At 39.9% G+C, this 13,776-nt stretch overlaps 1 protein-coding gene and 1 pseudogene across 3 annotated transcripts in view; one reads left to right on the forward strand and one right to left on the reverse strand.

Moving 5' to 3' along the window:
* SNX25 (sorting nexin 25) overlaps positions 1–13,776 on the forward strand; it is a 131,334-nt gene that overhangs the window by 99,466 nt on the left and 18,092 nt on the right. For 2 of the 3 annotated variants that reach the window (XM_019422270.2, XM_019422271.2), the window contains exons 9-12: positions 1,228–1,500; positions 4,536–4,700; positions 7,850–7,981; positions 10,756–10,896. In XM_019422270.2, the coding sequence (XP_019277815.2) occupies positions 1,228–1,500; positions 4,536–4,700; positions 7,850–7,981; positions 10,756–10,896 (711 nt within the window). Of the gene's footprint in view, positions 1–1,227; positions 1,501–2,324; positions 3,609–4,535; positions 4,701–7,849; positions 7,982–10,755; positions 10,897–13,776 lie in introns of those variants that run through there. The other variant, XM_053900844.1, reaches the window with a different exon arrangement.
* On the reverse strand, positions 12,558–13,057 carry LOC128776491 (28S ribosomal protein S17, mitochondrial-like; annotated as a pseudogene).

Here is a 13,776-nt window from a genome sequence, read left to right on the forward strand (position 1 = left end):
AACGATGAAAAGCCCCAATAAGCATTGTATTTTGCTCTTGGCAAGTTCTCAGTACCTTTAAGAGTTAAAGAATATGAAATATGCATGTTTATATGTGTCTATAAATATACATGACAATATGTATAGTATATACATTACATGTATTTTGAGAGGCTTATTAAAATAAACACAAAAGTCACTGGGTACATTGCACTTTGAACTTCATGTGAGTATTGCTAGAACTCAATACTATTAAAATACATCATAAATCACATACTACATTGGTTTCAGAATTAAATTCAGTCTCACAGTATTTTTAAATATTCTTAGAAATGCCTTATATTGTTATTTTGTAAGTCACAAGTTACCTCATTTTATCTAATACTGCAGTTGCCCACTTTATTATGTATTTTATTTATCATACTTGATTCCAAATGACTTTTGGCTGCTCTCAAAGGAATATTGTGAAGAGCAATCTAAAGAATTTTCCTAAACTCCTGGAAACAATTTAAAAGATTTCAGTACAATAAAAGTATATAGCTTCATGAAATAGCCTTATTTTGACCTAACAACACTAATTTGGGTGTAAAAGTTCTGAGATGTTTGTTAAATTCACAATATTCATTGAGTTGTTTGTCTTCATTTTTTAATCCTGTTGAAGATTTTGTGTAACATTCCTAGAATTAATGAGATGTTTTCAGAGGAAATATAAATGTTATGTTAATCAGAAGAGATGTTTGCATTTCTGAAACAGACTGGCTGTGACCTTAGTATGATGTTTAAGAGTAAGCTGTCTAATATAAGCTTGATTATAGTGCAATACATCATCATTCTGGAGAAGATTTTTCTTGTTTTCTTAAATTACATAATAATGACTTCTGGAGTGAAAAATGGCACTTCCAATTATTTATATTAGATTTTTTAAAGCCAAATTGAATTTAGCTGATAACTGAGCTGTGGAATTCAGATTTGCAAGAAGGAATCCGTTTCAAGACGAGAACTGTTCCCACTTTTCCCCTGCCAGCATTTAGTAGAAATTATATTCGTTAACTATTCAGCATAAAGTATTCATTTTCAGGAGCCAGACTCTTACCCCTTGACTCTGTGCACACGCATGCCAACGACCCCCACTGGTACCAGTAGCAGTCTTCCTTCCAGCTTAAAGATGGAGAGAATTCAGAAGAAAAATATTTTTGTCAGAGATGATATTTCTTACCTTTCTTGTTTTTCATCTTCCTGTCTTTTCAGAATGAAATCCCGCAATTAGTTGGTGAAATTTACCAGAATTTCTTTGTGGAAAGCAAAGAAATACCTGTGGAAAAAGCACTCTACAAAGAAATCCAGCAGTGTCTTGTAGGAAATAAAGGTATTGAAGTGTTCTGCAAAATCCAGGGCGATGTTTATGAGACCCTAAAGGATAGGTATTACCCTTCATTTATTGTCAGTGACCTGTATGAGAAATTGACGATAAAAGAGGAAGAAAAACATGGCTCGCACTTGATTTCCGGCAAGGATGAAATGGTGAGTCACATTTAATTTTCTCCTTCCTTCTCAGTGGTTAAGCTTCGAATATGATCAGGCGGACACGTACTGTTTAGGCAAATTTGGGGCACCTCTTCATCTTTTAATATGCAGGACCGTAAGTAGAACTCGTGCACTCTTCCCTTGTTCTTCTGAACAACTGACCACCACTTCCTCGCGTTGCAGCCTCCCAGCCCTGTCTCTACCTGCGACACACCCCGTGTGTGGCTCCTGAAAAGCGAGGACAGGGAGTCCGCAAGGTGGTGTAGGCCAGATGAGAGAATCAGTAGAACTTAGTCTAGTCTGAGAAGAGACAAAGGATGGGTAAGTGAGGAGAGGAAGAGGATGTGGGGGGCAGTTACAAGAAGTATTTTGGAGTTTAAAAAATCAGATGGAAGTAAGATTCTCTGAAAGAAACCTTGCTCAGCCACACCTCACTTGGGTCTGATTCTCCTAAGTGTACTATCATTTGGGAGATCTCTCATTTACTACTCTCATTTACCATCTCTCATTTACTACTAAAGGTTTAGAGGGCTTTACGATTTGTGAAGGTACAAAGAAACACAAAATGTTTTATTTACAGTCACCCTACATAGAAAGCTAATAATTAGTTTTGGATTTTTTTCTGCCCGGTTATATCTCAAACTCTGAGGAATCAAGTGCTTGCTCTTGATGGTATTAGAAGTTGGTGTCTCTGAACTGTTGTTAAATTCACTCATTCAGACTTTTTAAAGATTTGTTACTTAGTTCTTCACACTTTCTGTGTCTTCCACCACCAACAGGGCCAAAAGTCTTTAGTCATTGCATCTTTTTTTCCCCATCAGATACAATTTATTAGAACTGAAGTTTGTTTACTTCATCTCTATGGCACACTATTTCTAGCTACTGTGATGGTGATGTTCCAGCACAAGAAGAATTCTTCATTCGGTGGAACTTTCTTTTGGCTGATAGACTTTTGAGTGTCAAAGAAAAAATTGTTTTCCTGATTAAAGCTATGCAGATAAGGATACTGATACTTATTTCCCCAAACCTCACCCCTAAAATATAAATAAGCATCGTTTGTTTGTTGACATTAATTGGAAACACAGTGTATTTTTTTATTTAGGTGCCGGTAGCATTCAATGTTGCATTCGTTTCAGGCGCACGACATGGCGATTCGCCGTCTGTGTTTGTTGTGTCGTGCTCACCATCAGTGTGGGTACCACCTGTCACCGTACAATGCTAGTACAATGTCATTGACGGTATTCCCCACGTTGTGCCTTTTCTTCCAAAGACTTACTCATTCCATAACTAAAAGCCTCTATGTCCCACTCCCCTTCACCCATTGTATTTTTAAGATCAGTTTGCTTTTTTTTTATTTTTTATATGTTTTTTGGTAAGTTTAACCGTGTTCTCTCTCTGCCTCAGAAATTAAAATGGTTAATAAGTAAATGCTGTAAAAGAGGTTATGCAGATTAGTTAAAAATGTCAATACCCAATAGATGAATTGGATAAAGTCTTGAACTGACAGTTGATATGAAAGGTAATAGTAAACAAATATGAAAAATTATCCAGCTTCACCTAGGACTCAAGGGTAATATGTATCACTGACCTTTTGAACGCTTCTGCTCTTTGTAGCAATAATCCCACTTCTAGAAATTCACCCTAAGGCAATAACTAAATGGTAGAAAAGGTAATGTACTGTGGAGTTTGTTTTAGTACCTCTGGGATGGTGAACCAGCAGAGTCAACCCAGAGCAGGAGCAGCGGTAGGAACACGCCTCAGGGTAGCATCAATTCATAGGATGGTATGCAGCCATAAAAATTCTAATTTTGAAGAGTAATTAACGCCCTGAAAATAAGCAGCATCATAAGTTATAGGGAAAAGACAGAATACCTGTTTGGATGTATATAAGGTATACAATTATGTCATGATAAATGCACTCCTGGACAAGGGTTTGAAAGACCGCACAAAAATTTAAAAAAAGAGCTTCGTTTTATAGGGTTATTAATACTTCATTCTTGTTTGAAGAAAATTTTTTCTTTTACCGTTTATTTCAATTAATAAAAATTAGAAGGAAAATTCTGGAAGAATGTTAAGGAGAATAATAAAGCAAAAGATCATTCTCAGGACTTCTTTCCATTGTCCTACATGCTGTTGCTGCTGACAGGTCTGTTTTATATGCTGTCTGCTGCTAATCTATCCAGATTTTTCAAAGGTCTGCAGTTCTGTATGAATCTGAAGGCACTTTGAAATCTTAACCATTTAACTCATAAGATGATCTACCTGTTGATTTGTGAAATACATCTTCAGGGGAGGGACTGAACAAAGTGTATACCGAAAATACTTTTACTAGTGGGAATTTGGAAATTTTATTTATTTATTTTTATTTTATTCTTAATATTTATTTATTTTTGGGAGAGTGCAGGCAGGGGTGGAGCAGAAAGAGGGGGACAGAGGATCCGAAGTGGGCTCGGTGCTGACAGCAGCAAGCCCGATGTAGGGCTCGAACCCACGAACCACAAGATTATGACCTGAGCTAAAGTCAGATGCTCAAGCAACTGAGCCAGCCAGGTGCCCCTGGAAATTTTATTTTAAAAGTACTTAGCATAAGTTTTCTAGAATATTCTTAGGAGCCCGAAAGGAAGCCATACACATCTCTGTGTCTTTGTCCAAGATTAGGCACAGACCACTCAGGTTGAGTTAGGCAGATAACTCAGTTGCCTTTTCTTGTTCCATGCAGATTCCCTTGGGTGTACCATTTGGGAAATAATGGTGTGGAATCCATCCCCCACTCTGCCCTGTTTTTCAGGCTATTAAATGTTTTTTCTTTCATTGTATTCCTCAATGCCAGTTACTGTGGTTCCAAATAACTTTGATTTGGCACTTTGCTGAGGAAAAGCAGCCTGCCTCTGAACTTTCTACCACAAAGTGTTAGGGGAATCTAGTACTTTGGCTAAGTGTATTGTAATGATCTAGAACCTGTATGCTAGGTACTCATTGCTGAATAGTCCATCGTTTTAAGACAGTGTGGTTCACATGACTTTTTCCCCCAGGACCCAGGAGGTGAGGCTGGTGAGGAAGCTGTAGATGAAGGCACCAGTCGGATTAATGAACAAGCCAGTTTTGCTGTAAACAAACTACGAGAACTAAATGAGAAACTTGAATATAAAAGGCAAGCTCTAAATTCTATTCAAAATGCACCAAAACCTGACAAGAAGGTAACTCTTTCACTTTCAAGGTTGTCTTTGAAAGTTTCCATTTTTCTGATCTGATAAGTAGTAGTTGCAGTTTATATTGCAAAGCATCACTGTTTCTTTAAAAAAAAAAAATTGTATTTGTACGCTCCGTGGTTACTTTTTTGCATCTAGTATAGAGTTAGAAAAGCACTTTTTTTTTCTTTAATTTTTTTTTTTTAACATTTATTTATTTTTGAGACAGAGAGAGATAGAGCATGAACAGGGGAGGGTCAGAGAGAGGGAGACACAGAATCTGAAACAGGCTCCAGGCCCTGAGCTGTCAGCACAGAGCCCGACGCAGGGCTCGAACTCACGGACCGCAAGATCATGACCTGAGCTGAAGTTGCCGCTTAACCGACTAAGCCACCCAGGCGCCCCGAAAAACACTTGTTTTTAATCTTCTGTGCTTTGGGGTTCTCTCCGGTCATCTGCGGTGAGCAGCCCTGTGCTCTCTTACCTGGCTTGCCTATGGTAGGTACCTTTGCAGAAGAGGGCAAAGCACTTCCTTGTGCCAGACCCATTTCTGGAAGTACATTAACTTTTCAAGGACAATCATCTTACTTTTATTTTTCTTTCAAATGCTGTGAGTCACAATTTAGAGAACCTCACAGAAGGACACAAGAAATAAATTGTTTTGCTAAAAGCCAACAGAATTGGAAAGTTTAAAAATGTAAACAGCATCTCCCCAGCTGGCATTTCTCAAACCCGTGCAGTGGCGTGGCTTTTTGCTTTGTGTTTATACGTCTTTGGCGACCCAACAGGGAGATGTCTCTGTTACAGGTATGGCTGGTGCTCTTCAGTCTGCCAAACTGACCTCCTCTGGCACTTTCTGAGGGTGTGTTCAGCAACATAAGTGATGAGTAAATGCATGATGCTCTGCTGGTCACTGTGGAGAACCAGTGACCTATAGAGCTGCCAGCCTTCCTAAGGAGGGAGCAAACATGCTGATTGTGGAACCAAAATATCCTCACAGGAAAATGAAGCAGGGTGGTCACAGCTCTGATGGTAATAAAATGCAGGACAAGGTTTAGGCTACGAGTGCTTCCTGGAGGCTTTTTGAGAAAGGAAAGAGTCCTCGTAGCTGGCATGTTCAGGAGAGTTTTAAGGCAAAGCTTCTGCCCTCAAACTACAGGTTTTCTCATGAAAGAGGTCCAAGGGGATGATGAGCATGCTTTCTCTTTTTTTTAAATTACTTTTTTAAAGTGTGGCAAAATAGACATCACCTGAATTTACCATTTTAATCGTTTCAAGTATACACTTCAGCATCGGTCCGTTCACATTGTTATGCAACCATCACTACCGCCCATCTCCTGAAATTGTTTCATCTGGCAAGACTGAAACTTTGTGCCCCTTAAATGACACTTTCCATCCTCCCGTCCCCAACCCCCTGGAAACTACCCTTCTCCTTTCTACCTCGTATGAATTGAACTACTCTTAAATACATCATGAATGGAGGCATACGGTATTCGTCCTTTTGTGACTGGCTTCTTTCCCTTAGCCTAAGGTCTCAAGGTTCGTTGGTATTATACCGAGTGTGAGAATTTCCTTCCTTTTTAAGACTGAACAATTTTCCATTGCGTGTACATACAGCATTTTGTTTATCCGTTCACCCATCAGTGGATGTTGGTTTGGCTTCCACCTTTTAAGTTTTGTGAATGATGTTACCACGAACGTGGGTACAAATACATTTTTGAGATCTTGCTTTCCATTCTTTGGAGCATGTGCTCACAAGTGAAATTGCTGGGTCATAATTGCTGGGACAGTAATTCTGTCTTTAATTCTTAGAGGAATCTCCATACTGTTTTCCATATTGGCAGCACCATTTTATACCTTCTCACCAACAGTGTGTACGGTTTCCAGTTTCTCTATCTCCTCACCAGTAATTGTTGTTTTTCATTTTTTTTTTATAGTAACTATCCTAATGGGTGCGAGGTAGTATCTTATTGTGGTTTTGATTTGCATTTCACTAATGATTAGTTACATTGAGTATCTTTGCATGTGCTTTTTGGCCATTTATAGAATGTTTTTGGAGAAATGTCTATTCAAGTCCTTTGCCCGTTTTTGAATCAGGCTGGTTTTTGTTTTTAAGTTTTAAGAGTTCTCTATATATTCTAGATGTTAGTACCCTATCAGATATGTGATTTGTAAATATTTGCTCTAATTCTGCGGGTTGCCTTTTTACTGTGTCAGTAGTATTCTTTTCACAAAAGTTTTAAATTGTTATGAAGTCCCATTTTCCTATATTTTCTTTTGCCGCCTGTGCCTTTTGTGTCATAGCCAAGAAGTTATTACCAGTTCAGTGTTCTAAAGCTTTCCCCCTGTGTTTTCTTCTAAGAATTTATGGTTTTAGCTCTTACGTTTAGGTCTTTGATGAATTTTGAGTTGTCTATTATTTATGGTGTTAGGTAAGGGTCCAACTTCATTGTTTTGCTTATGGGTATCCAGTTTTCTCAGCACTGTTTGTTGAGAATATTGTCCTTTTCCCATTGAATGGTGTTGGCACCCTTGTCAAAAATCACTTGACCGTATATGCAAAGGTTTATTTCTTGCTGGTCTGTTCTATTCCATTGGTCTATATGTCTGTCTTTATGCCAGTACCGTACTGTTTTGATTAGCGTAGCTGTGTAGTAAGTGTTGAAATCAGGAAGTATGAGCCCTCTAACTTTTGTTCTTCAAGATTGTTTTGGCTGTTCAGTCTGCTTTGAGATTCCATGTGAACTTTATGATGGATTTTTCTATTTTTGCAGGAAAAAAATCACTGGCATTGTGATAAGGATTGTGTTGAATCTGTAGATCACTTTGAGTCATATTGACATCTTAGCAGTGCTTAGTCTTCTAATCCATGAACATTGAATATCATTCCATTTATTTGTCATCTTTAATTTCTTTCATCGGTGTTAGGTAGTTTTCATAGTAGAAATCTTTCACTTCTTGTCTAATTCCTAAATATTTTATTATTTTTATGCTATGGTAAATGGAATTGTTTTCTTAATTCCCTTTTTGGATTGTCCGTTGTTAGTGTATAGAAACGCAGCTGATTTTTGTCTGTTGATTTTGTACCCTGCTACTTTGCTGAATTGTGTAGCATTTTAAGCGCTTTTGTAACTCTCAGGATGTTTTCCCTCTTGCAGATTGTTTCCAAGTTGAAGGAGGAAATAATTCTAATAGAGAAAGAACGCACGGACCTACAGCTGCACATGGCAAGAACAGATTGGTGGTGTGAGAACCTCGGAATGTGGAAAGCCTCCATCACCAGTGGAGAGGTAGGTGACTGCTTTTCCTCCAAGTTTACTTTAAGAGTATGATTTTGGAGGGGTACCTGGGTGGCTCAGTCAGTTGGGCATCCGACTTCAGCTCGGGTCACGATCTGATGGTTTGTGGGTTCAAGCCTTGCATCGGGCTCTGTGCTGACAGCTCAGAGCCTGGAGCCTGCTTTGGATTCTGTGTCTCCCTCTCTCTCTGCCCCTCCCCGCTTGCACTCCGTCTGTCTCTCTCTCAAAAATAAATAAACATTAAAAAAATAATAAAAAAGAATATGATTTCGGGGTGCCTGGGTGGCTCAGTCAGTTGAGCAAAGCTTTGACTTCAGCTCAGGTCATGATCTTGCAGTTTGTGAGTTCGGAGCCCCGCATCAGGCTTGCTGCTCTCAGCGCAGAGCCTGCTTCAGATCTTCTGTTCCCCTCTGTCTCTGTCCCTCCCCCAATTGCACTCTCTCTCAAAAATAAATAAAAACATTTAAAAAATTTTTAAAAATGAGTATGATTTTATAAGACAAGATTCTGTCCTCCAGAATTAAGGTTGAGGATAGAAAAGTTACGTTTGCTCTTACAGACTGCATTTGCCCCCTTCTTTCCTCACTGTTCTCGCTCTGTCTTACTACCCTTGACTGTGAGCTGTACTAGAGCTGCCTGGCATAGATCTGATCTCTCTCCATTTCAGGTTGTTCTTGTTCACTGGAACTGTAAGCACCTTTCAGATAGGGACAGGTAATGTCCTTGAATTGCCATTTTCTTTTGCCATTGAGGGTTGAAATAAAACGGAAGGGCACTATTTGAAATTTGGTGGTGAAAAATTAAAAATTTTAAGTGTTTCTGATTGTTCCATTCTGCTGACTTCAATTACTTAAATCTCAATTGCTCTAAGATCTTTAATAATGAATATTTTTTGCTTTGACTTAGAAAATATTTTGCTATTCTTTGAGGGATATGGGTATCAATTTCCAGAATATGCTGTATCCCTTTTGTCTGTAAAAAGAATTTCTCTTCAAGGAGTGATGCATATAGGCATTTCCACTGTTGACAACTTCTTTGTTCCCACCTGGCTTACTATCAGTCATGTGGAAATCTGGAGATGAAGGTCAGGTCCACACAAATAACGAGATCATGAGGAACACAGTGTTAATGTTTTGTTCCACTATTATTTCAAACGGCTTGTGAAAATACTTAACTCCTTAGATTTGTAAGGGCCTGTTTGTACACTTTATCTTTGTTCTTCTCCGTCTTGCCCATCAGCCCGGTGTCTTTACACGCTCTCTGTGGTGGTGGGGTGGGGGTTGCTTAAGATTCACAACCCTAAGTTCACCTCTAGATTGGATAGCACGCAATTCATGTTCTCCGAGAGCAGCTCTGAAAGCACACCCGCGACAGGAGTGCTTCACTGGGTGCTGCACCGGCTCTTTGGTACTTGTGAGCACTCCCATTACGGCCAGCTTCAGGAGCTCGCCGTGGCACCGTGGTCACCGAAAAGATAATGGCAATGGACCCTGAAGGGTCACCTGACCGCCAGAGTTTGCAAGGCAGCCCTGCATGGGAATGTGTGGAAGATGTATCTACGTCGCGCCAGATTCTCTTGAGTTCTGATCCTGGCTGACACCCACACTAGCTGTGTGATCGTAGGACAGTCCAGAGACCCTGTGTGTGTCCTCACCTCCTACATCCTCACAGTGGGGTAATGGTCCTACGTCACGGGGCTCCGTGGGTGCTCAGTGTGTCTTGTGTCTCTTTCCTTTGCCTTTCTTATTGACTCTTTGTCTCTAATTTGATTGATGATACTAATTCAAGCCTAAATTCAGTATTTTCTTTTTGTTTCTAATCTATTTATGTTAAGTATAATAATGGCCTATTTCTGAATTATGATATCGTGTGTGTGTGTGTGTGTGTGTGTGTATGTGTGTGTGTCTGAATGAATTATCTAAGTTGGGAGGTAGAGGAAATCTTTTCTTTCAATGTATATCTTTCAATGTAAAATTTCATGAAAATTGAAATCATGGTTTGTTGAATCCAGAAATTAAACTGGGGAAGGCTTTATCCTTTTCTGAGACAGGTTTTAGCATATCTTACACCTTTTTGCTTTCTGTTAACTTGTTTTTTCAAAGGAATACACTTAGGATGTTAAGTCTGCTATATTAATTTTCTTTTGATATGTAACAAATGACCACATGTTTCATGGCTTAAAACAGTGTCCACTGATTGGCTCGCAATTCTGCACGTTGAAAGTCCAGCACCGTATGACGGTGTCCTCTACTCATTGTTTCCCGAGGCTGAAGGCAACGTATTGGCCAGACTGAGTTCTTGTCTGGAGACTCTGAGGAAAAAGCCACTTCCAAGCTCGTTTAGGGCGTTGGCAGGATTCCGTTCCATGCGGTTGTAGACCTGAGGTCTTGTCTGGCTGTCAGCGGAGGCCCTGCCACGTCCTTTCCACCTGCCCCTCTCCATCTTCACGCCAGCACCACATGCCGAGTCCTTCTTGCGCTTCCTGTCTTTCTGACTTCCTGTCCTCCTACCATCCCAGGGAGTGTCTCTGCTCTTCAGGGGCTTGTATGATTAGGTTAGACCCATCCGGGTAATCTCCCTTCTTTAAGGTCAGCTGTCAAATATAGCATAACCTAATCGCAGGAATGGACACCATATTCACAGTTCCAGGGATGATGCAGGGTGTAGCCACCAAGGGGTGGGAAATCTTGGGGAGTATTTAGAAATCTTGCCTACCACATCCGCTAACCATGCTTTTTGTTGTTGTGGTGTCTGTTTTTTCCAAGGTTACAGAAGAGAATGGTGAGCAAATGCCCTGTTACTTTGTCATGGTAAGCTTACAAGAAGTTGGCGGAGTTGAAACTAAGAACTGGACTGTCCCTAGAAGGCTCAGTGAGTTTCAGAATTTACACCGGAAACTTAGTGAGGTATGCATACTCATGAATACAAGGTTTAGAATTACAAGCAAGAAGATATTTAAGAGCTCATTTCAATTTTTACATATAAGGAAACTGATCATTAACCTTTCTCCCTTCACTATGGATACTGGCAAAGTGGCTTTTTCAGTCCGACATTTGGAAATTAACTCATAGCTCAGACGGTTTAGAGTAAATCCTTCAGGACAAAGAACTATCTGATCTCCACTAAGCCTCAGAGAACCCCAGAGCTGAAAGAGAGCTAGGGGTCATCTAGGGCCCCCGGTTTTGAGGCTGCCAGTTGTGACCCATTAGTGGGAAGTGAAATCAGTTATTGATTGCAGCAGTGGACAGAGCATAGAATATATTGGATTTCAGCACAACAAGTAAGGGAGTCATACAGTGTCGTGGTTGAAAGCATAGACTCAGGAGCAAGACTGCTTGAGTTTGGACTGTGGCTATACTGTTTAGTAGCTATATGACCTGGGACTTGTCCCTCTGTCTCTCTGTCCCTCTTCTTCCTCATCAGTAGAATACGAATATCCATAGCATCTACCTCTCCCATCTCACAGATTTGTGAGAATTAAGAGAATACGTTTATCCAAAGCATTTAGAAGAGAGTGTTTCGCATAATAAACGTTACCGTGTCGGTGGTGGTAGCAGTGGTAGTAATGAACACTGTTTCATAGAACTTCTCAGCTTTACATGTGGATTATATTATCTATGTGGATATGCATTTATACGTATGCAGGCTGCAGCGTAGCATGCACTTCCTACTGTGAGTTTTAGTTAGAAACATTAGAAAGCTTCTAATCTAAGTCACTTCTTTTATTTTAAGGTGAGAGGAACTGACCCCAGAGAGTTTGGTCAATTTATCATAGGACGTGAACATAGTGGCCAAACCAGGATTGGAATCTGGGTCATCTTACTTTCCATTTCTTGTTCTTCCATCTTTCTCAGGAACTGCGTCTTCTCTAACTCTCCTCCTCCTGGAGGTGACTGCCCTCTTCCCCAGCAACTGAAAAGCTTTTCAGTCATGTCTACTTTTGTTTCTGTTTATTGTTCTCTGGCTTAGAATGAACTGACTCTTGGTAAAATCCTGTGGTCACCTATCAGACTCCTCTTCTGCAAATGAAATATGTCTATTTCCTATAACCTTTTCTCCTGAGGGGATTTTTTTTAAACCTTTTTAATCACTATCTTGTGAATACTATAACTTCTTCAAGTGCCCTTTTTTTTTCGAATTTTCAAGTTTTATTTTCTATATGTCAGCTTTCTTATTAATACAGACTTTAATCTGATACAGACTGACCCCAATCAGACTGTTATTTCCATTCATAATTGGTTAAATCAGAGAAAAAGTTTAAATTAATTTTGAATATGTACCGCCAAAAATAAATATTCACTTAATGTGAATCCGTTTTATGATATCAAAAGGTTTTTTCCTCCCCAAACATTCTAAGATAAATTCAAGATTCCTTTGGCAAATGAAAAAAACAAAAAAACAAAAAACAAAAACCTTCTAAAATAGTGAGCTTACAAAACAATGGGGATTACTAGGCATACTTACTGTAAGAGAAAATATGTCTAATGAAAAGGAAATTTAAAACATGACCTTAAACTTTAATGAAAAATTTTAACAAGGCCTTTACTTATTTACTTTACCTGTTCCATAAATACCAGAAGAGAAATTGGACAGTTTGTAGCGACACTTAGAAAAATTTTTTTCCATAAAGCCAACTTAGATATCTTTCCCTTTGACTCCTTCTTCCAGTCCCCCTTTACTCTGCTGAAGAGCTATTCAGTTCTTCCAGAGTTTTGGTTGGGTGGGTGGGTTCCAGACTGACCCGGCTTTCCAGGTAGGGAGTTCCTGCACAGGGTTTTCCCGTCACTGGATCTGTGACTTGTCCAACTTTGAAAACGATCTCGGCCAGTTCATGTTTTACCTGCTTTGTTCGTGGGACAGTGGAGCTTTGAGAAGCACGATATCCCCAACAGTGTGCTGCTAAAGAGCATCATGAGCAAAGTAGACTTTTCCCTTATTAAAATACTTTAATCAGTAGGGATCCCAAACAAGCCTGATCACTCTGACTTTGGCTGGTTTTTGCCTTGCCGTTCCGATCGCCTTCTCCACGATGCATCTGGCATGGACAGATGAACGAACCACTGACATCATGTGGCTTTGGTCACTTCCCGCTCTGCTTTCCCTGCACGCATCCTCTATAACTTCTTCAAATGCTTTTAAAAGGTCGGTGGCCACAACCAAGTGTCCGACTCTGGTACTTCTCCAGTGGACTGTGGTCACCCTGGTAGTGTGGAAAGCAAACTGCCGTCTCAATAGAAGATTAAATTTTTGCCAAAATTGTCGAGTACAATTGACACTGCAGAAAAATGTGTTGTTTGCCCTGTGACAAACCATTGTGAAGCCAAGTTTAGGATCGGTCTAGTTGCTGACGAAAACAGAAGGAGAAAAAGGAATTGAGAGGAGGTTTTGAAATAAAATGTATGTGGAAAATATTCTTAGAAAACCAGAAACAGGTAGATCAAAGACTGAGAGGAAATAAGCCTTATAAAATTCCATGTCTGTCATTTTTCTCCTCTCTTTAGCTGATCACTGGGTTCTTTTCTCACCCTTAGAAATTAGCATCGTGTGAGTTGTCATGTTTTTGTATGTGAATGCTTTCTGTTGACAGTTGGGACAGGAAGCACCTTTTCGGGTCCCCGGGGAAGTGCAGTCTTCCCTTCTGACGCTCACTGTCTGTTTCGTTTCTCTACGACTGTACCGTGAGTCGGAGCCCTGGTTTATGTACAGCCTTGGGCACGTGCCGTTGTACTGCTGGTCCTTTAGTGGGCTGCGAGGGAAGGGCCAGTTTTCCCTTTCCCGGCACCCGA

The sequence above is a fragment of the Panthera pardus genome, unplaced genomic scaffold (assembly GCF_024362965.1).
Source record: "Panthera pardus isolate Hobbes unplaced genomic scaffold, ASM2436296v1 HiC_scaffold_13, whole genome shotgun sequence".
NCBI lineage: Eukaryota > Metazoa > Chordata > Mammalia > Carnivora > Felidae > Panthera > Panthera pardus.